At 49.4% G+C, this 22,443-nt stretch overlaps 1 protein-coding gene across 3 annotated transcripts in view; it reads left to right on the top strand.

Annotated features, from left to right (window-relative positions):
* Nucleotides 1-22,443, top strand: part of TBC1D22A (TBC1 domain family member 22A) — a 400,970-nt gene that overhangs the window by 326,482 nt on the left and 52,045 nt on the right. For all 3 annotated transcript variants that reach the window (XM_030815341.1, XM_030815343.1, XM_030815342.1), the window contains one exon: nt 13,796-13,891. In XM_030815341.1, the coding sequence (XP_030671201.1) occupies nt 13,796-13,891 (96 nt within the window). The remainder of the gene's footprint in view (nt 1-13,795; nt 13,892-22,443) is intronic.

The following is a 22,443-nucleotide window of genomic DNA, read 5'->3' as shown; positions in this document are numbered from 1 at the left end:
TCAGGTAACTTTTACATCCTTTCCAAAAGTGTCTTGCATATATTTGTATAATATATTCCTGAGTTCTTCTGTCCCTCTCACTCAGCAAAAATTCTGCAGGGGTGGGCTCCCTGTGCCCAGAGGTTGCCTACCTGCCTTTGCCTTTGACTGGTCAGAATACCCTTTCATCTTTTTACCTGGAAGTAGGAGGGGCTCTGAGCGCTAGCTATCCCCGGGAGTGGTGGGCACCCCTGCTGTGCAGCTGTCCTTTGGAGCAGCTCTCACGGCATGCTGGCTGCTCTATTAGATACAATTTACTGGAGGTAGTTAAAAAAAAAAAAAAAAAGAAAAGAAAAAATCAGGATTAGGAGATTTCAGCTGTCTAATCCAATTGGAATAGGATCAGGACTTTTTAATGGTCATTTCCAAGGCATGTGGGCTCTTCTGTGAAATGTCTTTCCCTTAACTAGAGAGATGTATTATTTTTAAAGATGGTATTGGCTCTGAGGAGAGTATTTCTCCTTGACCTCTAGAACCCCCTGTCCCCAGAGTCCTGTTCTTTCCCCAGGGTGAGCATTTTGAGAGGAGATTCTTCTCATGAACTTGTTTTTCACGGGGGTGATGGGGCATCATGGGGCATGTCCAGAAACAGCCCTGACCTCACGTATGGTATGGCTGTTCTGACACCCTGATGCTGCCGCCCCCCTGGTGGCCTGTGCACTGTGGGGCCGCACTGCAGGAACTGGACACTCATCCCTGTGCACTGTGCAGCAGAAACCATGCTCCCCCACCAAGGAAGGGCCAGGTGAGGCATCCCCCACCAATGCACCAGGCTGCCCTGGGGAAGGGCCAGGTGAGGCATTCCCCACCAATGCACCAGGCTGCCCTGGGGAAGGGCCAGGTGAGGCATCCTCCACCCGATGTACCAGGCTGCCCTGAGGAAGGGCCAGGTGAGGCATCCTCCACCTGATGTACCAGGCTGCCCTGAGGAAGGGCCAGGTGAGGCATCTCCCCCGACTCCATGTATTAGGCTGCCCTGGGGACAGGTCAGATGACTCGCACCATGGGTGGCTTGGGGTCTGGAGGTTCCTCCCTGTTGCCTGTTACCTTTGCTGACTCCTGTCCTCGTTGGGCTGAGATGGGGACCCCAGGGAGTCATGCAGCCGTTATTCACACAGTGTGTCTGGCAAACAGCCGTGCTCTGAGCTCCAACTGGGACCTCCTGTGAGGACAGGAGCCAGGGTCTCTGGAGAGCCTGCAGGCGTAGGGGAGCAGTCAGATGCTGCCCTTGACTTAGTGAGCTTGCACACAGTAGCCCCAAACCCTGACTGCAGGGACTCCTGAAGATGAGTTTCCCATCCTAGCCAGTGGGGCTGCTCCAAGGAAAACCCCTCTTTACTCAGACCCTGACACAGGGATCCCAATGCCAAGGCTGCTGCAGAGGTGAAAGTTCCACCCTCGGAAAGCCAGGAGTCCTGAGCGCTTACTCTGTGCTGTCCTGGGTGTCACTGTGTGCAAGTGCAGACCCTGCTCTTCAGCGCCTTAGACGGCAGCTGGGAGGAAAAGCCATACACAGAGGGAAGGGCCTGGCCGAGGCGCTGTCTGTTCTCATTACCAGATAAGAAGCCTAGGAGGGAGTTTGGAGGGTTTTCAGGAAGGCATGAGAGGCTGGGGGTGGAGGAGCCAGGGACAGTTGGGTTTAGGGGCGGCCAAGAATGGTTTGGCCTACCGGAAGGCATGGGCAGAGGCAAAGACAGTGAGAAGCCTCGTCCCTGCTTTCTTTCTTTTTTCTTTCTTTTTTTTTTTTTCCGAGACGGAGTTTCACTCTTGTTTCCCAGGCTGGAGTGCAATGGCGCCATCTCAGCTCACTGCAGCCTCTGCCTCCCAGGTTCAAGCGATTCTCCTGCCTCAGCCTCCCGAGTAGCTGGGACTACAGGCATGTGCCACCACACCCGGCTAATTTTGTATTTTTAGTAGAGATGGGGTTTCTCTATGTTGGCCAGGCTGGTCTTGAACTCCTGACCTCAGGTGGGCCACCCGCCTTGGCCTCCCAAAGTGCTGGGATTATAGGCGTGAGCTCCCGCACCCGGCCTCGTCCCTGTTTTCTAAAGTTAGAAGACATCAGGGTGGCTCTGCCAGGTCTCACGTGGCCCGTTCTGTGCTCCACACCACCCTCCGGGGCGCCTCACACAGCCACTCCAGCTCTCCACTGTTTTCTCATCTATAGAGAGAGGTGCAACGTGCTGACCTTCAGAGCCCTTCTAGCCCTGGTGTTTGACATGGGCCCCAAACAGTGAGGGCCTCGAGCACCAGAGAAACGAGGTGGGGTGGCCTGGGGCTGTGTGGACTGGGCTGCAGGCCTGAGAGTGGGTAGATGCTGACAGACAGAGCCAAGATTGCAGGTCAAAGGCAGTGTTTGCAATGAAAACTCTAGGGGGCTAAAACCCAGCTGAGTGGCTTCCAGGGCCCCTGCCTGGCCCATCCCTGCAGCTGCAGGCCAGTCCTGGCTTGTTCTTAGTACTTCACACAGTGCTACGCAGGGGTGAGGCGTCAGGGCACAGGAGTGAGGCCGTGGAGTGCAGGGGTGAGGCCTGTGGAACAGGAATGAGGCCTTTGGGCACAGGGGTAAGCCTGGAGAATAGGGGTAAGCCTCAGAGCACAGGAGTAAGGCTGTGGGGTGCAGGGGTGAGGCATGGAGAGCAGAGATGAAGTCCTGGGGCACAGGGGTGAGGCCTTGGGGAACAGGGGTGATATGGTTTGGCTTTGTCCCCACCCAAATCTCATCTTGAACTCCCACATGTTGTGGCAGGGACCTGGTGGGAGATAATAGAATCATGGGGGCAGGTGTTTACCATGCTGTTCTCATGATGGTGAGTAAGTCTCATGAGATCTGATGGTTTTAAAAAGAGACGTTTCCCTGCACACGCTCTCTCCTTTTTTGGCCTGCCACCATCCACGTAAGACGTGACTTGCGCCTCTTTGCCTTCCGCCATGATTGTAAGGGCTCCCCAGCCATGTGGAACTGTAAATCCAATTAAACCTCTTTCTTTTATAAATTGCCCAGTCTCAGGTATGTCTTTATCAGCCACGTGAAACCGGACTCATACAAGGGGTGAGGTGGACCCTCCTCCCTTCCCTCAGTAGGCTGCCATCTTCAAGGCAGAGTCCTATTTACCAACAGCGTGCCTCAGAGGGATCACTTGGTCTCTGGTTAGGCAGTTAGAGCCTCGGCTAAATGAGCTTTGGGCTTCTATAAGACAGTCTGTGAGCTTGCCAGGATCTGCTTAAAAGAACCATATTTCTCTTCCATTGCGAAGTGTGAAAACTGCCCGATTTGCATGGCACTCCTGGGAGCCCTTGGGCATTGTGCTTCACTGTGGCCCTGGCAGACTTATTGTCGAGTCGTCAATCAAAGCTACGGTTTCCTTCATTAGTGATTAAGAGAGGAGAATATTGAAATGATCTGAAATAAAAATTGCCAAAGTGTTCTTTTGTTGTATTAATCAAAACCATATTCATCATTTGTCAGAATCCTGAAATATTCCCGACTCGCTCGTTAAATGACACCTGAGTGTTTCCTCTGCAGACTGGCAGTGTGAGGAAGACTGGAGGTGCCCCCTATCCCCAACCACAGAGAAGAAGCAGGGACAGGCTAGGGGCATTGTTTCACCAGGACTGCTGGATGCTGGGCCGGCCTCTAGAGCCTGTCACTGCCCTGGTCGGGCTAGGGATGTCCTTCCAGCTTCTCCGTCTCTCCAGACCTTGGCTGGGTCCAAGACCTGTGGGAGTTTCCCAATGCAGCGCCCAGCTGCCTCAGCCATGCCTGTGGGGAGAGGCGGCCAAGGCCCCAGGAGGAAAGGAGCAGTTTCCCCAGCGTCCTTGGTCCTCGGACAGGACATGCTTGGTTTCCAAAGCCAGTGGGTTCCAGGGTTTGATTGTGTGTTGGGGTTTTTCTCAAGTGCTAGGGCTGTAACAGACCGGTGCCAGCAGGAACAGGCCCAGCACTGGAGGCCAATGTGAAGGGGTCACGGGACAGAGTGGGGGCACCGAGTTAGGTGGATGGGGCCTCAAATACCTTAAGGGGAACTGGGTGCTTCATCTTCCTTGATGGGAGACGGGGAGCTTCTGACTGTTAGGATCCGCCCGCTACGTCGTACCCATTGCACATTGCACATGGCAGACTGCTGTCCTTGCTCCAGTGACGTCCAGAATTTACCTGGTAATCTGCTGGTGGCAGGGTAGCTGAGCACTCCACCCCCAATCCAGAATATTCCACACAAATGATGGTATTTCCTCATCTAGTCTTTTTGGCTTTCTGCTGGGAGAAGAAGGGAGAGCTTACGGTTTTGCAGGTGACCAGCTCAAGACCTTTGTTTCAGGGTAGAGGGAGGAAACCATTTCCGTCCCCCAACCCCCACTTGCCTTTGCTACAGAACAGTCCTGAGTAGCTGCTGAAGGTTCATCACTGAGGATCCTTTCTCAGTCTCTGGCTCCTTCCTTTACCTCCCCAAACTAGCTCGGAGCCTGGGAGAATGGGGAGATCTTGATTTGCAGGACAGGCCTGGTGGCATGGAGGGTGGGGGATGCCAGAAGTGGCCTTGCACTATGCACCTCCCTGTGAGTCAGCCAGTGCTCATCCCACAGCCCCAGGGGCTTCTCCAAGTCACAGCCTCCTCCTGCTTGACCCACCCCAGGCGTGTGCCTCCCACTGAAGGGGATGGAGCCCCTGGTCCTGAGTGGGCTCAGGCCAAGGCCAGGTGCCCAGGGCTGGTCTGTGGCCACTGCTCACACCTCCCTGTTTACCCACTGAGTGCTGGGTGATATTTATTGTCTGGATTATGCTTCATTAAAGAAGAAGCCCATTTTCCATAGATGATATGAATTTTTTATTTATTAAATTACTGTTTTAATGTAATTTACCAAGTCATCCAAGACAAATAATCCACTTAAGTGATGCCGTAAAGCTCTGTTTTCCCCCAGTGCTGTGTTTCCATGAAAGTGTAGCCTCTGCTAAGTTCACTCCCTGGTTGGAGACATCTTGTGAGCGGCAGAATTTACAGTCCAGCCCTACTAATTCCGAGTAGGATTGGGTAGGAGGGCTGGCTGGAGGCTGACCTTTGCACTCCCAGGTTAAATAAAAGGCTGTTAAGCAAATTCAGAGTGTAAACAGGATTCCTTGGAGAACCCATCATTCTGGAACTTCCCCGAGTACTCCTGCAGACCTTTCCTTCTCAGTATTTGCCATGCTAATTACCAATCATGTGCTCCTCAGGGCTGGTTCCCTCAGGGCCTTACAGACCTGAAGGTTTTTGTTTGTTCAGGTCACCTAAGGTATTTAAAAGGAAAGACACACATTTCTTTCCCCCACCCCCGCCCCGCAACTCTCACCCTCACCCTCAACCCAGAAAGAGGTACATTGCTCTAGGTGCATTCTCAGTGCCTAGCTTCCATCCACCCAGCCTGTCCCTTTCCCCAGGCTCCTAGTAACCCAAGGTGGTGGATTTGGGGGTGTGGGTGTAATTTCATTCAGTTTCCATTCCTGCTCTTAGGCTTGGCGCTGGGATTAGAATGAAGAAGGGGTCACAGAGGGAAAGCTGACACATGGGACACGCTGGACCGTGACAGTGTGGCACGTGCTGCAGAGACATGGCCAGGGCTCCTGGGAAGAAGGGGTGGAGACAGCCCACTGCCTGGGAGAAAGGGGGAAGATCCTGAAGAATGAATGGGTTTATCTGGGGGAACAAACCAGGAGCATTCCCTCGTGGGGCAGCAGAGTGCATAAGAGAGCCAAGGCTGCAGAGGGTTGGAATACCAGATGCAGGGTGGGTAGGGACCGGATGTCCGGTCTGCTCTGGCTCATTTCTACTTTATCCTGAAGGCAATAGATATTTAAAAATAAAATGGTGACATGATAGGAGCCCGCTGAATTAGAAAGGGCATCCTAGTTACAGTGCAGAGAGAGCTGACGTGCCCAGAGAATGGGATATAGGGGTCGCAGTGGCCTTTAAACTCAGTTTAAAGATTTGGTCAATTTTAATTCCAACACAAACATGTAACATTTTAATGGCTGTATATATTTTAATGGATATTGAGGACTAAGCTCTGATTTTTTTTATCTTGCCCAAATTCCTATCTAAGGGGTCTGGAGAGTCAGGCCCTACAAACCATACACAAATTCTCATCAGATGGGTTTTAATTAACTCTATATATCATGACTGACTTTCCAGCCTGACTCTGGCACAGCTTTATATGACAAAGAAGAAAGTCTAAATTTTACCCCAAAACATGTTGCTTTGCCAGATTTTGAAATGGCAAAGCGGTCCTTTGTGGGGGAAAGTTTGCGCCTGTAAAGAATCTTGGCCGAGCACGGTGGCTCACGCCTGTAATCTCAGCACTTTGGGAGGCAGAGGCAAGCAGATCATGAGGTCAGGAGTTTGAGACCAGCCTGGCCGATATGGTGAAACCCCGTCTGTGCTAAAAATATAAAAAGTTAGCCAGGTGTGGTGGTGTGCGCCTGTAGTCCCAGCTACTTGGGAGGCGGAGGCGGAGGCAGGAGAATCGCTTGAACCCAGGAGGCAGGGAGGTTGCAGTGAGCCGAGATCACACCACTGCACTCCAGCCTGGGCAACAGAGTGAGACTCTGTCTCAAAAACAAAAAAGAATCTCTATTAACATAGCTAGATTTTTTTCTTCCAGACCCTCCCAATCCTAAAGAGATTAAGAGTCCAGCACCTTTTAAAGATTCAATAGATGACCAGGCGTGGTGGCCCACTCCTGTAATCCCAGCACTTTGGGAGGGCAAGGCAAGCGGATCACCTGAGGTCAGGAGTTCGAGACCAGCCTGACCAACATGGCGAAACCCCATCTCTACTGAAAATACAAAAATTAGCTGGGCATGATGGCACACGCCTGTAATCCCAGCTACCCCAGAGGCTGAGGCAGGAGAATCGCTTGAACCCAGGAGGCGGAGGTTGCAGTGAGCTGAGATCACACCAGCCTGGGCGACAGAGAAAGACTCTGTCTCAGAAAAAAAAAAAAAAAAAGATTGAATAGGAAACATTTCTCTCTATTGTCTCTAAGAGCAGCCACCATAAGACTTCAAAAGAACCTTGTCTGCACAGTCTTTTATCTTAACCTGGACGTTTCCTTTCTGTTATCCCAGATCTTTAGACAAACTCAACCAGTTGTCAACTAGAACATGTATAAATTTACCTATCGCCTGGGAACAACCCCCTGACCGCTGCCGCTGCCGCCTTTCGGTTGTCCCGCCTTTCTGGACCAAACCAGTGTATTTCTTAAATGTATTTGATTGATGTCTCATGCCTCCCTAAAATGTATAAAATCAAGCTGCACCCTGACCCCTTGGGCACACGCTCTCAGGACCTCCTGAGGGTTGTATCATCGGCCATGGTCACTCATATTTGGCTCAGAATAAATCTCTTTAAATATTTTACAGAGTTTGACTCTTTTCGTCAATAATATCATAAAAAAACTAGCTCATCAAACCTACACTACAAAGCCACAGTAGTAATATATTTAAGATTCTTGAAATGAGTGGATTTAAAAAATAATAATAGGGCAGAGCCTCCCCTTTCCAGTGGTGTGGTGGATGTGGTGTCCAAAAGACCCTCCTGTTTTTGGTGTGAATACACCAAATAATGCTGGTGTGTTTTTACAAAACATAACCACAAAGGTGAGACTATCAGAGACCAGGAATCTCAAGAAAATACAAGTCTAGAGAGATAGGGGTGCAGCATCAAAGCTGGTCTTTACCCAGGGGTATCTGCCAGTTGATTTTAATGAGCCACTGGCAGGAGTCAAAACCTGGGGACTGTTTTGTTCAGAGACTGAACAGGTGTTTGTGTTTGTCTTTCTTAGCCTTGGCCAGGTTAAAGGAGAAAGAAAGAACCCTCCCCTTTCTCAGAATTTCCAGCTACAATCCTACATTCACATGGATTGGGAGCCCCAGTTCACATTACTTATTTGACCTAAAAAAATTGCAAGCTAAAAATTTAGTTTAATGTAGTCTGGGATAACAAGGCCCTTAGGCTCTAGAGAAGCAAATGTAGGTTTCCCACCCCCCCCCCCCCCGCCCCAAAGAAAAGCCTCAAAGAATTCCAATAGGTATACATTCTAAGGAGCATAATGATGGGATAAGTCACTGAAGTACAAGGAAGTGAACCACCAGGGGCAAGAATCAGCAGTGAAAACAGATTGCAGAAAGAGATCTACAGAGATTTTAGAATTATCTAAGATATGCTATAAAAATAAGCTTATACATTTTAAATAATACAAAGAAAGTTATTGAATTAAAGAAGGAGGGGGTAACTATCAATTTACAAGGCAAGTCTGAACCCAAGGTTCAAACGTAATAGATAAGTGAAACAAATTGTGACACAGTTGAAGAGATTATTAATGAACTAGAAGAGAGATTTGAGGAGAGTACTTCTCCCAGAAAGACAAAGAGATAGAAGATTTAAAAAGAGAGGCTAAAGGAAATGGAGGATAGAATGAAAAGACCTCAACTCTATCTGATCACAGTTCTGAGAAAGCGAATGGGTACAAATGGATGTTTGATAGGAGATAATGGATGACCATTTCCAAAATTGATGAGAACTGCTTATTCCCCAGGTTCAGAAAGACCAATATCTCTAGCAGAATAAATATCACAAGGAAACTGCAAAACATCCAAGACAAAGAAAGTATTCACAAGCAGCCAGAGAGAAAAGTTAGATTGCTTATGAAGGAATGACAAATAGTAGATTGATAGCATTCAATAGTGGAGGCTAGAAGATGATGCAGTATCATCTTTTAAAATAATAACCAACTTAGAATGATATATCCAGCAAACTATCTTTCAAGAATGAGAATAAAGACATTTTTAGACAAATGAACTCTGAAAGGGTTTACAACCAAAAGACCCTAAAACCCTCTCATTAAAGGAGCTTCTAAAGGTTGAATTTAAAGAAGGATAATAATTTCCAAAGAAAGGTCTAGGTGCAAGAAGAAATAATGAGGAAAAAAAGGGTAAAGTCATGAATAACTCTAAACAAACATATATGAGAGAACAAGAAGAAGATCTCCATTTATAACTTTGGGAGGCTGAGGTGGGTGGATCACAGGGTTAAGATATCGAGACCATCCTGGCCAACATGTTGAAACTTTGCCTGTACAACCCGGGAGGAGGTTTTATTGAGCCGAGATCATGCCACTGCACTCCAGTCTGGCGACAGAGTGAGACTCCATCTCAAAAAACACAACAAAATAAAAAACAAAAGTCACAATAGAACTGAAATTCTGGAAAACATGAGTACATAGCTAGGGAAGATTAGGTCAGTGTGTGGTGCTGGTATGACTAGAATTAAAATATTCTTAATTTTTTGTGTTGTTTGGGAGGAGGATAAAGATAACAATTCATTTTAGGTCATTAAGTTAAATATACATGTTAAAATTTGTAGAGGGCCTATTAAAATAATAGAAACAATTCGGTAACTTCCAGATTCATTGGGGTTAGGGCATTAGAATGTAGAGGGAAGTAGATTAGTCCACATGTAGGCCAGAAAGACAAATGCTAGAAAAAGTAGAACAGTTGGAAACTTCTAAATGAGAGCATGTGAATTAACCTGAATGTATCAGGAGTCACAGCCAGCAGGGACCAAGCTCTTTGGTTAGAAAGCATGGCTGGAGTTTAAAAACCCAGTGCTGTGCTAGTTATAAGAGAAATATAAGGAAGTAAAGAATAGAGGGGAACCCAACAACTACCAACCAACAGAGACTGAGATTTTCAGGACCCTATTTTCAATATCATCAAAAATATGAACTTGTTAGGGAAAATCTAAAAACAGATATAATAGAGCTGTAGTGAGAAAACCGTAAAACACTGGTGAAGAGGAAGAAGATCTGATTAAACGAAGAGCTATATCGTGGTCATGAGTCAGAAGACTGATTAAGAGCTATACTATGGTCATGAGTCAGAAATCCCAGCAAGCTTTTCTGTAAAAATTGACAAAACAGGTTCTAAAACTTACACAGAAATGCAGAAGATTTGGAATAGCCAAAACAGCCTTGAAAAAGAAGAAGACAGAAGTGAGGACTAGCACTAGCTAAAGTTTAGTCTTTCAACAAATTGCTGGAACAATTGGATAGCCATGTGCATACAAATGAATTTCCATACTTTTTACCATATACAAAAATTAACTCAAAATGGATTATAGATCTAAAGTAAAACTTTATAAACCTTCTAGAAGAAAACCTTTATGCCCATGAGTTAGGCAATGATTTTTTAGATAAGACACCAACGGCATGATCTGTAAAAGAACAAAGTACTAGGTTGATCCTCACCAAAATTTAAAACCCACGATCTTCAAAAGTCACTGTTAAGAGGATGAAAAGAGGAGGCATGGGGAGAAAACATTTGCAAAGCATGTATTTGATAAAAGGTTTATATCAAAACTAGTGGCAGTTTTTTCAAAAGGTAAACATACTCCTACCATATGATCCAGCTGTTCTATTCCTGAGTATTTATCCAAGCAAAATGAAAGCCTATGTCCATTCAAAGATGAGTACACAAATGTTCATGGCATCTCTCTGCATAGTAGCCCCAAACGAGAAAGAATTCAGTCCATCAACAGATGAATGGATAAACAAACTGTGGTATATCCATGCAGTGGGTGCTGCTCAGCATGTATAGAAATGATCTATTAGTCTGTGCAATGTCATGGATGAATCTAAGGTAATCACCCTACGTGGAAAAGCCAGACCAAAACCAAATGTGTATTATATGATTCCCTTTATTTGAAAATAATGGAAATGTAAGCTAATGTGTAGTGACACAAGTAAGTCAGTGATTGTCTGGGACTGGGAGGGCTCGAAGGGAGGATTTACAAATGGGCACAAAGAAAGCTTTGAAGCCATAGATATGTCCACTACCTCGGTTGTGATGGTGTTTTCCCAGTTGTATGCATATATCAAAACTTAACAAATTATAAACTTGAAATATGTAAAGGTTTTTTGTTTTGTTTTTTGAGACAGAGTTTCGCTTTGTCACCCAAGCTGGAGTGCAGTGGCTCGATCTCGGCTCACTGCAAGCTCTGCCTCCCAGGTTCATGCCATTCTCCTCTCTCAGCCTCCCGAGTAGCTGGGACTACAGGCACCCGCCACCATGCCCAGCTAATTTTTTGTATTTTTAGTAGAGTTGGGGTTTCACCATGTTAGCCAGGATGGTCTTGATCTCCTGACCTTGTAATCCGCCCGCCTTGGCCTCCCAAAGTGCTGGGATTACAGGCGTGAGCCACTGCACCCAGCCTGAAATATGTAAAGTTTATTGTATGAGAGTTATACCTCAGGAGAGCTGTTTAAAATACATTACCGAACAAAAACTAATAGGGTAGTTGTAGTCATATTAGACTCCTTCCTCCCGACTAGAGACTTCAGAGCAAAAGCCCTGCGTGAGGTTAGAGGTCATAAGTATTTATACTCTTCAGTACACCAGGAAGAGAAAACAATTTTGAATTTGTATGCTCCTGATAACATAGCTTCCAAACGCAGAAAAGAAAGATTGGCAGAACCATAAGGAGAAAGACATAAACTCACTCTCATAATGGGAGTTTTGAAGCATGCCTGTTAGTTATTGATAGATTATAAGCAGACGAAAAAAACAAGTCAGGATTTACAGGGAATTTGAACAATGCTGTTGATGAACTTTATTTAGTGGACGTATGCAGGACACTCTATCCATGAACTCTAGAATATGCACCCTCTTCGTGTTCTGTGGTCTGGCCCCAGCTCGCTGGTCATTCCTGTGGGTCGTTCAGTCCTTGGTGTTTATTTCTGGCCCAAATCACTAGCCACTCTCCAGGCTTGTGTGTCCAGGTGCCTCCCTGTCACCAGGATCCCCAAGTGTCTTAAACTTGGCAGTTCCAAAGAACAACTCATGGCCTTCCCACCAAAACACTGTCTCCTTTTCCACAAACCTTTCCTCATCTTAGGAACTGGCAACTTCGCCCTTCCAGTCGTTGAGGCCCAAAGTGTCAGAGTGGCCCTTGGTTCCTTTCTCTCCTACCCCAGATCTCTCACACGTATTGGTGTGTTTTTTCTGCACAACCTTCAAAATAACATCTCGAATTGGTCTTCCCACAAGCTTCCTTGCTCTCTCTTGGCCCGAGTCACTAGTCCCTCTTGAATTTCTGATGACCATGGTCCCCTAACCTGCCTCCTGGTTCTCCTGGTTCCACCTCTCCCCACCCTGCCGTGTGCCATCCATTCTCGGAGTGACAGTCGGAGGGATGCTTCTGAAGCCTGCATCTTTCCCTGCTCAGAGCCCCGAGGATCTGTACCCCACATGTTCCTGCCATCGCTTGCCTCTGCTCGCCTCGCTCTGTGGTAGCTGTGCTGGTCTCCTCGCTGCTTTTGGAACATGCCAGGCAGCCTCTAACCACAGGGACTGTGTGTTTGCTGTTGCTTTTACCTGGAATGTTTCTCTGCCATGTGTCTAAATACCTTTTCTGGCCAGACGCGGTGACTAACACCTGTAATCCCAGCACTTTGGGAGGCTGAGGCGAGTGGATCACCTGAGGTCAGGAGTTCGAGACCAGCCTGGCCAACATGGTGAAACCCCGTCTCTACTAAAAATACAAAAATTAGTCTGGCGTGGTAGCGTGCCCCTGTAATCCCAGCTACTCAGGAGGCTGAGACAGGAAGATTGCTTCAACCTGGGAGGCGGAGGTTGCAGTGAGCCGAGATCACACTACTACCCTCCAGCCTGGGCGACAGAGTGAAATTCCGTCTCAGTAAAGAAAATAATAATAATAAATGCCTTTTCTCTCTTTGAGTGTTTGCTCATCTGTCACCTTAGGCAATTGACCGTTGTACCGAAGTGGCATCCCCCTCTTCACACACAAACCCCCTTGCTGCTCCTCATCCCAGTCTTTGCCTTGTTTTCTCCATAGCACATCACCATTGTGCATTTGATTTGTTTACTTAATAAACCATTGACAGTAGTCCTATAGATGTTGCACGGGCAAGGCAGAACAGTGAAGGTAGCACCCCAAGAACTGGAGTTGGGGGAACCCTTAGTCTTTGCAGTTGGCCGTGCATGCTTGAATTAACACCATAGCCCCAAGGTATGCAAGCCCTGAGCCTCCGTGTGGGAGGGCCTCTGGGGGCTGACAGTGGTCCTGGGTTTCCAGGATGAGTAAGGGGTAGATATCTCAAGAAGGGGGAGCAGGGGAGGCTCGTTTGATGACAGTGAGGAGAGACATGGGTGGTGATTTGAGGGGCGTGAGCCGTGTCCTTCCATGTCTGTGGCTTCCGATCAGCATCACTTCCCTGTTCATTTCCCAGGGAGACCCGGACCGGGTTTTGGTCCCAGGCCCAGTGCCTGATCTCCGGCTTGACTGGGCCCAGCCTTCTTTCCTCATCTGTGGAGTGGAGGAGGCCTCCCTCACGCGCCCGTTGTGAGGAGTAGACTCTGTGCCTGGCATGGCACCAGCACACGTTGAATTTGTCTCTTATCCTTTTTGGCTATTGTCTGTGCAAGAGAGGAGAATGAACAACCGCTTCTGAGGCTGCCTGAAGCTTGGTCTGCTGCTGTTCACATGCTATTTATCAGGCTGCCGGAACTTAAAGAGAAAAATGGTGTTTGTTTTAATGAAATGAGAATTTTGAAATTAAGGCATTAAGTAAAAGTGCGTCAACACAAGCTTTGGTTTTCTCTGAACCCTGACTAGATAAACCCTGACTGTCGCAGATAACCTCGCAGTGATGTTAATGGGTCACGCGTTACAATTTCTCTCTTGGTTATTTTTTTCTCTTTTAGTCTGAACCGGAGGGCTTTTCTCATTTCCACTTGTACGTGTGTGCTGCTTTTCTCGTGAGATGGAGGAAGGAAATACTAGAAGAAAAAGATTTTCAAGTAAGTAAATGCCTTTTCAAAAGAACCCGAGTTTGATTTTCTACTAGGGGAGAGGTTTATTACATTTTAGTTCACAGGGTTATTTGTGGAAGAGTTTTGAGAAGCTCTGCCTGCGTCTTGCCGCTGACCTCCTGCTGGTTGAAAGCCTGTCCAGCTGAAGAGACGAGCCTGGCAGTGGTCACGTGGTCACAGCGGTGGAAACGCTGCCCATGTTATGAGTTATTAGATGTGGCTGTGTGACAAGCTCCCTGCGGAACCTTCCCTGGGCCAGTGTGCCCCTCAGCAGCACGACCCCTGCAGGGTGCAGCACGTGACCTCTGGTCCCTGGAACCCTCTTCACAGCACCTGGACTGTGATGCTTTAGGGACAGGGCTGGGCAAGAAATCACACAGCCTGGGGTGCCTTCCAGCCGGGCCAGTGGGAGCTGTGTGACTGGGGGCACGCTGTTTAACCTCACTAGTCCCTGGCGACTTAGCAGGAGAGCCCTCCTCGCATCCCACACATCAGAGGCACGCCCTGCTGGGCTCCGTGCTTGACCTGTGGGACTCCCTGTGGACTCGTGTCCAGCGCCTGACCCACCCCACATGTTCCTCTGTGAGGCGTCCCAAGCACACTGTGGACTGTTGGCCCCTTCATGGGGTGATACCCACTGTTCCCCAGGGTGCGGGCTGGGAAGTCCTTCTGCCCAGTGTTCACCCAGCAGAGGGCTCTGAGTGCAGCAAGGAAGACCCCAGCAGTGGGAACCAGACCAGGCTCTGCACCAGCCGGTTGGGGTCAGCCACGCTCCACCACTCTCCCTTCTCGAGGCCCTCGTCTCTCAGATAAAGGGGCAGACCTAGGTCCCCAGGGCAGTGCTCTGCACAGCTGGCAGCCTGTTGTTCCCCAGCTCTGTGCTCGTCAGAGGCTCCAAGCATCCCTGCTCCTTCCGAGGGCTTTGGGAGGAGCCAGGGAGCTCCTGCCGCCCCGCTTCATCTCGGCCCCAGGAGAGACCAGACAGGTGAGGGCCGTACTAAGGCCAAGAGCTGCCAACAGGTCCTGGCCCAGCAGATGGAACCCAGCGCAGGTGTTCGTGGGTGGATGGGACAAGACGCTCCTTCTGCTCACTTAGCTCCTGCCTTTTTGTCAGTGTGGGGCTCGGTTGTGCCCTGCGGGGAGCATTGAGGCAGTGATTGGCATCTCAGTCTCAGACACACGCCTGCCTTGCCTCTCCCAGCCATGGTCTGTAAGTGAGTAGGGCGCACCTGGCCTGCCCGCCCGCCCGCCCAGCTGATGCAAGGCTGCTGAGGCTGGGGCCTCCTGGCCCATCTGGCCCACTCGTCACTTTGCACAGGGGAATGTGGAGGCAATAAGAGGGGCCATGACTTGCTGTGTCACCAAGTAAGATGGAATGAATGGGGCCTAGACTGCGGTCTCCTGGCGAGCCTCCTGCTGTCCTCCACAGTGGGCTCTCCATCTGTGCAGAGAGCAGTGCTGGCTGGGCAGGCAGTGGCCACCTACTGGCTTGGCTGCTTACCTGTAGGGAGAAGGGCCCAGCCTCTCTGGTGCACAGCGGCCACTCCTGGTAGAACGGTGGCCAGAGTGGTTGGTTCCCACTGGCCAGCACACACAACTGTATGCTGCCTTCCGGAGAGCCTCCCGGGGGACTTGCTCTCCAGATGCAGGCGGCTGGCTGCCGAGAGTCAGTTACTGGGCTGGCCATGGAGCTTGGTGTTCCTGCCTCGGTGGTGTCTGTGACTGACTGGCTGGGGAGCTCTGTTCCCTGGAGGCCCTGGGTGGACATTGCTGCCGTCCTGGGTCAGCCATGCCTGGTGGTGGGAGGTGGGGTGGGAGAGGACTTGGGGTGATGTGTGTGCCTGCAGCTGCAGGGCACTGTGCTCAGGCCTGTGCTAACAACAGACCATATCTCATCGTCTCCAGCAATCGCCCTGGGCCCCACTCTGGACAGACTCTGAGCCACACATATGCGAGGATGGACCCTGCGCACATTCTGGTTGGGGAGAGAGAACAGTAAAGAGATGATTGACCTTCAGCAAAAGGCTGTGCCTCCATTGACGCCTCCATTTCTTCTATCTGCTCCCAAATAGGGACAGTGCCACAAGGTGGCTCGAGGCGGACCAAACACACACTGGCCGTGGGAGCTTGTGGGCGAGGTTTCTTCCTGTTGTGATTACATGCAGAAGTGTCACTCTGGCCCTGGAGGCTGAAGCAGGCCATGAGCCCCTCAGGGTGAAGGACAGGAGATAGGGACAGCTGTGGATGCCAGGGTGCCTGAGCTGGGTCTGGGGGAGGTGGGTCATGAGAGGGTGATGTTGGGTGGGCAGTGGGCCTCCTACCACCCTGTCATGTGATGGTCCCATCCAGGGGCCACTGGCAGGGGCAGACTTGGCCCAAGAAACAGAATTGATGGCAGCCTTGACACATGCAAATGACAAGGTGCCCACATTCCTCACCCTGCTGCAGCTCATTGGGCTTTTCTGTGAGGGATACAGTGTGTTTGCTGTTGGGCTGGAGACATTGCTCTGCTGTCATTAGAAGGTGCAGCGTGGGAAGCTGATTAAAATGTTTTACCAGCCTTCTCTGAGCCCTGCCTACTTAACTTGAGATGAAGGGAGGACAGGAGTCAGGCAAAGCCACACGGCCGGGGTGTGGGGTGCGGGGTGCGGGGTGGAGTGCAGACTCTGAGAGCCTGTGGGGCCCCTGTGGCTTGAGTGGGGAACCGGGAGGAGGCGCTGGCAGAGGAGCCATGAGATTGATTTTCTTCCTTTAGAGGAAGAGGAAGTTGGTTCTTTGATGCCATAGGGTTTGGATGGAGAGAATGCTGTGAGTGCCAGAATGTGTTGTGGGCACTGAACCGAATGGGAAAGGAGGTGAGAAACAGAAGTTACAAACCTGGGGAGTCCTGATGAGCACGGGGAATGTGTATGTGCAGTTGTGACATTTTAGGAAGATGCTTCTGCATCGATGGGAGGCCACCTGAGCGACTAGGGCCCAGAACATGAGTCCCCAACAGCAGAACATTGGTGGGAAGCGGCTTGAAAAGCCCTCATTCGTTGCAGCCTTGAGATTTGTCCCTTGGGAAATGATACGTTGCTCTAAGTCATTTTTCCACAGGAACAGAATCCTTTTCTTATTCCCAGAAGAAAGGCAGAGACCTTCCCGGTATTAAACAACAAAGCCAAGCAGTTCAGGGGCCAGGGAGGGGGCAATGGGTCACGCTTCCCCTTAATTCCCAAAAACTTGGGCAGGTGGGGAAGGTGAGGGCGCTGCCTGTGTCCTAGGTCCCCTTGGCCTTTGAGCCTCATGCAGGCGTGGTTTGGTTCCTTCCCATCTGTGAGCCTCCTCCAGGGCCTACTGGGCAGGGCTTGGGGAGCAGGGAGTGGTGGGGCGGGCGGGGTGGGGTGAGGTGGGGCGGGGAGGGGCGCAGCTGGGATTGGGGCCGCACCCTGGGCCTCCTGGCCCCTGGATGGTGGCACCTTCTGGAGTGAACGTGGGCCCTGTCCTGAGCACTGGGCCCCAGGAGGTGTGTGCTTCTCTGGAGGATTTGCCACCTCCCCTGCCAGAGCTTGCTGGTCCTCAGGAAGGGTGGTTGCCCTCAGGCACATGCCCCATGCCGTCTGCATTGCTGATCCGTAAGCTGTATGTATGTGGCTCCACAGCCCTGCCCTGGGCGTTTCCCAATGCCCCCCCCGCTGCACATGTTGATGTCCAATGGGGCCTCTTTGCTGAGCCCTGCTCCCGCCTCTGCAGCCACTGAGATTCGAGTCTGGGTGCTCACAGCAGGGACTCTGCCTCCCATCTGCCACTTTCCCACCAGACTTTCATAGGGTCTTGGGGGTGAAAGGAGCACCCTTCTGTGGAAAGTTGTGTGTCCCCCCCAGTGCCCGCTTGGTACCCTCTACCCCGTCCTTGCCCTCTGTGGGTCATTTTACAGTAAGAGGACACTGGGGCCCAGCATGGGTGAGGCGAGCAGGGACCCTGCTTTCCCTTGGGATCTGCTGTCCCCTCCGTTAGGAACCTGCCACCCGCCCCTGCTGATTGGGCCTGCAGACCCTCCTCAGGCACACATGGCATGGTAAGCACTGGAAAGGCCAGCTCCAGCATGTCGTGACCCAACGCAGAAACCTTCTGTGGCCCCCACTGCTGGGGCACGAGTCCTAAACCAGAACTGAGCCATGTCCTGTGCCTGTTCTGACCTGCTGGGGGTGTAATTTAAGTGCCTGATGTCGGCATTGCTGGGATCTTTTCCTGATTAATAAGCACAGCGTTGTAAAATTAGAAAATTTATCCATTTTACCCCCCAAGTCTAAACCTCTCAGTTTGGCTTCCCAGGGGACTGGGGGTCCAACTGCTAACCCCCTTGCAGGCCGCCCTCTCCCCGCCGGTGGCCATCCTCACCAGCTTCCCCTCCTTGGTGCACCACTGCCCTCACCCTGGGCTTGGCTGAGAGGGGGCTGCCCATGCGGGATCGATTGTGCTCTGCCAGCTTCCAGGAAGTGCCCACCAGAAGTGGGAATGCCTCGTGAGGTTGGAAACTCCACCACCTGCCAGGAGCTGGGACCGTTGACCGTTGTTGTTTTTAATTTTAAAGGAAGCAAGCTGCTTAGACACAGCGGGGACGGCAGTTGGCAGAGTTGTTTTTCTAAGTAGAAAAAGCAGTTAATTTTATGGTGAACAGAGTGTGGCACCTCCATGAAGTCGGGAACCTTCTCTGAGGGGGCCTCGGCAGCTGAGAGGTCTATAAATGCCACCCCACACCGTGGCATCGAGCAGGGAGAGTCACCCCACACCATGGCATCGAGCAGCGAGAGTCACCCCACACAGTGGCATTCCCCCAGCAAGGGTCTGGCAACGGCCACAGGAGCGAGGAAGGCAGGATGCTCCCGGGAGCGCAGGAGCCCAGCGCCAGCTCCGTCGGAAGCCGCCTTCTAGAGCCCGTGATCTGTGCACTTTCCTGTCTTTGTATTAAACTTGAATTTAAAACTGTATAAAACATACAAAGACATTCAATGAAGCAACCATAGGAGGAAAGTTTAAGCATATTTAGTTGGATTAAAAATAAGGTGGGGGCTGAGCACGGTGGCTCTCGCCTCTAATCCCAGCACTTTGAGAGGCCGAGGTGGGCGGATCACCTGAGGTTAGGAGTTCGAGACCAGCCTGACCAACATAGTGAATGAAACCTTGTCTCTACCAAACATACAAAAATTAGCTGGCCATGCTGATGGGCGCCTATAATCCCAGCTACTGGGGAAGCTGAGGCAAGATAATTGCTTGAACCTGGGATGTGGAGGTTGCAGTGAGCCGAGATGACACCACTGCACTCCAGCCAGGGGGACAGAGCGAGACTGTCTCAAAAAAATAAAAAATAAGGTGGATTGTGATTCTGAATGGCATAAAAAAGAAGTGGTTTGGGAGTTCTGGGTGGAATTTGTACCAACAAAGAATGCATCTTCTTTCTAAGTATTTATGGAATACTTACAAAAAGTAATCACCCAACCTAGGCCATAAACATTTCCAAAATAAAAAAAACAGCAATGACATGAACTTTGTTCACTGAGCATAATCCTTTAAAATTAGATCATAATAAAGTTAAAATGAAAAACCAAGCATTTGGATGTTAAAGAACCCCCTTCAGTATAATGTGGGTCAAGACGGAAATGACCCTGTAATTGCAGAAGGATGTTCAAAAGCACAAGGAATGTGCCAGTGCTGGGCTTGCAAACAGATTCAAAGATGCAATGCTTTTATTATTTAAAAACATTAAAACAAGTAAACTAAGCCTTTAACCAAGAAGTTAAAAATAGAAAAATAAAGACAACTTATGATAAAGATAATAAAAGAATGAATGAGTAAAAGCAAATGAATAGATTAGAAGACAGGGTTTTTATGTAGAATTCCTAAGTACATCTTAGAGGGGCAGTTGGAAATGCTAGTGAAATAGGCAGACCTCCAGCAAGGAGGACCCAGATAGATGGCTGAAAACATAGTCCTCCTCTGTGTTAGGAAAGAGGAATTTACACACACACACACACACACACACACACACACACATTTTAAAAATGCTAAACTTGCCTCAAGATAAGCTTTAAAAAAAACCCAACCTGGCCAGCTGTGGAGGCTCATGCCTGTAATCCCAGCACTTTGGAAGGCCGAGGTGGGTGGATCACGAGGTCAGGAGATCGAGACCATCCTGGCCAACGTGGTGAAACCCCATCTCTACTAAAAATACAAAAATTAGCCAGGTGTGGTGGCGCATGTCTGTAATCACAGCTACTCGGGAGGCTGAGGCAGGAGAATCGCTTGAACCAGGGAGGCAGAGGTTGCAGTGAGCCGATACCGCACCACTGCAGTCCAGCCTGGCGGCAGCAAGATTCCATCTCAAAATAAAATAAATAAAACTTGAATAGACTTATAATTTGGGAGTAAATCCAAACATTGCCAAAAGTCTTTGTTTTAGATGTGATTCTGAGGCCAGAAAATGTCTCCCTAGTAAATTTGTTCACAGTTTCAAAAAACCTTATGCTGTGTGACCTGTCCCGCTGGAGAGAAGCAGCAGGCTTGACACTCCGTCTCACAGAGCTGGCCACCCAGACACATGGCTCCCAGCGCCCTGTCTCAGCTGAATCATCAGTGACTTCTGTGCAGGATCCCACATCTGCCAGTTTCTCTCTCCACGTATATGGAGTGTCTTAGTCCATTCCTGCTGTTATAACAAACTACCTTAGACTGGGCAATTTTTTTTTTTTTTTTTTTTTTGAGACGAAGTCTCACACTGTCGCCCGGGCTGGTGTGTAGTGGGGCGATCTCGGCTCACTGCAGCCTCCATCTCCTGGGTTCAAGCGATTCTCCTGCCTCAGCCTCCCAAGTAGCTGGGACTACAGGCGTGCGCCACCATGCCCGGCTGATTTTTGTATTTTTAGTAGAGACAGGGTTTCACTATGTTGGCCAGGCTGGTCTCGAACTCCTGACCTCGTAATCCGCCCACCTCAGCCTCCCAAAATGCTGGGATTACAGGATGAGCCATCATGCCCGGCCTAGACTGGGTAATTTATAAACAATAGAAATGTATTTCTCACCGTTCTGGAGACTGGAAGTTCAAGATCAAGGCGCCAGCCTCTGGTTTCTGTCCAGGGCGCCTCGTTACTACATCCTCTCGTGGTGGAAGGCAGGAGGGCAAGAGGGCTGGGCGCTCCCATCAGCCTCCTTCACGGCACCCATCCCATTCATGAGGCCCGCCTTCGTCAATATTATAAAATAAAAAATATCCCATAAAAATACCACTGGAACGTAGCCATGCTCCTGGATGCCAGCCTAGAGTTAGCCTCAGAGATCAGGCCAGCATGCCTGTAACTCTGTCTGGCTTGCACTGTTAATAAAAATACCCTATCAATAAACCAGAGGCCCTCAATCACATGATATCTTAAGAGATTCAGTAGCTTTTCCTGAGTTTAATGAAAAGAAAAAAAATTCTGCCCTTAAGTAGACTAAAATAATACTTTATTAACATGCTAAGAACATTTTAAATCAACGACCACCAGTACCTAGGGAAATGCTGGAGAGCCCCACTGAGATCAGGACCATTTCTTCTGTTTTTGTGACATGATGTGATCAAATGTTCAGCAAAGACTCCTTGTCCTCTCCCCATACGGGGTGCACGCACACGCAACATGAAATTAACAAAATGCTTTTTAAGTTCATGGACTCTTCAGAGGAGTAAGACAGCCCTAGAACTAGTGTTTGCCCTGAAGGCGTCTGCGGCTTCCTGCTCTGGGACCAGGTCCCCAGTGTAAACAGCCTGGCAGAGGGCAGGGGAGAAGGCCTGGGGCTGGTGCAGGTGGATGTGAGTCAGAGACCCTTTGCCTACGTGAGGACCCCTGAACCCAAGCAAGTGAACCAGGACAGACAGACAAAATGGCCTTCGTAGGTTCATGCTTGCCTGAGGCATAGCTCTGAAGGGAAGAGGAATAACAGCAATTCTCCTCTGAAAATTCCTGACCCCAGCTCACCCTCTCACTCATTTAGGTCTAGAATTTACTTTTATGTCTGAAAAACCCTATGCTAACAAGTTAACTTAATATGGCCAGAGAGCCCCAGGCGCCTAGCCCAAGAAAATGCCAATTCACTCTAGAGTGGCACATTTTAAGCACAACATAGAGGTTGTAAATATCCGTATACCAGAAGCATCATAAACAAAATTCAAAGGCAGCTGACAAAGTTCTTCATTCACAACATAGCTTATATCCTTAATATGCAAAGAACTCACACAAATAACTAATAAAAAGAAAATGTCCTCATAGAAAATGGATGAGGACAATTGGAACAGTCAGAAACCCACACGAGAACTTTTGCAGCTATCCAGAAAATGTAAGTGTTTCTTCCAATCATTAGTAAAGAATCGAAAATGGAAGCAAACGCCCTCTCAAATAAGCACCGCTTTTAGCGAGGGGCGTCCTGGAAGTGGATGAAGTTGGCGTAAAGCAGGCACGCTCTTTCATTCTGATGAGGGGTGTGATACAGAGCCTTTCTGCAGAGCTATTAATAATTTATATCAAGAG

The sequence above is a fragment of the Nomascus leucogenys genome, chromosome 7b, assembly GCF_006542625.1.
Source record: "Nomascus leucogenys isolate Asia chromosome 7b, Asia_NLE_v1, whole genome shotgun sequence".
NCBI lineage: Eukaryota > Metazoa > Chordata > Mammalia > Primates > Hylobatidae > Nomascus > Nomascus leucogenys.
Note: the sequence above shows the minus strand (reverse complement) of the source record. Positions and strands in the feature narration are given on the sequence as shown.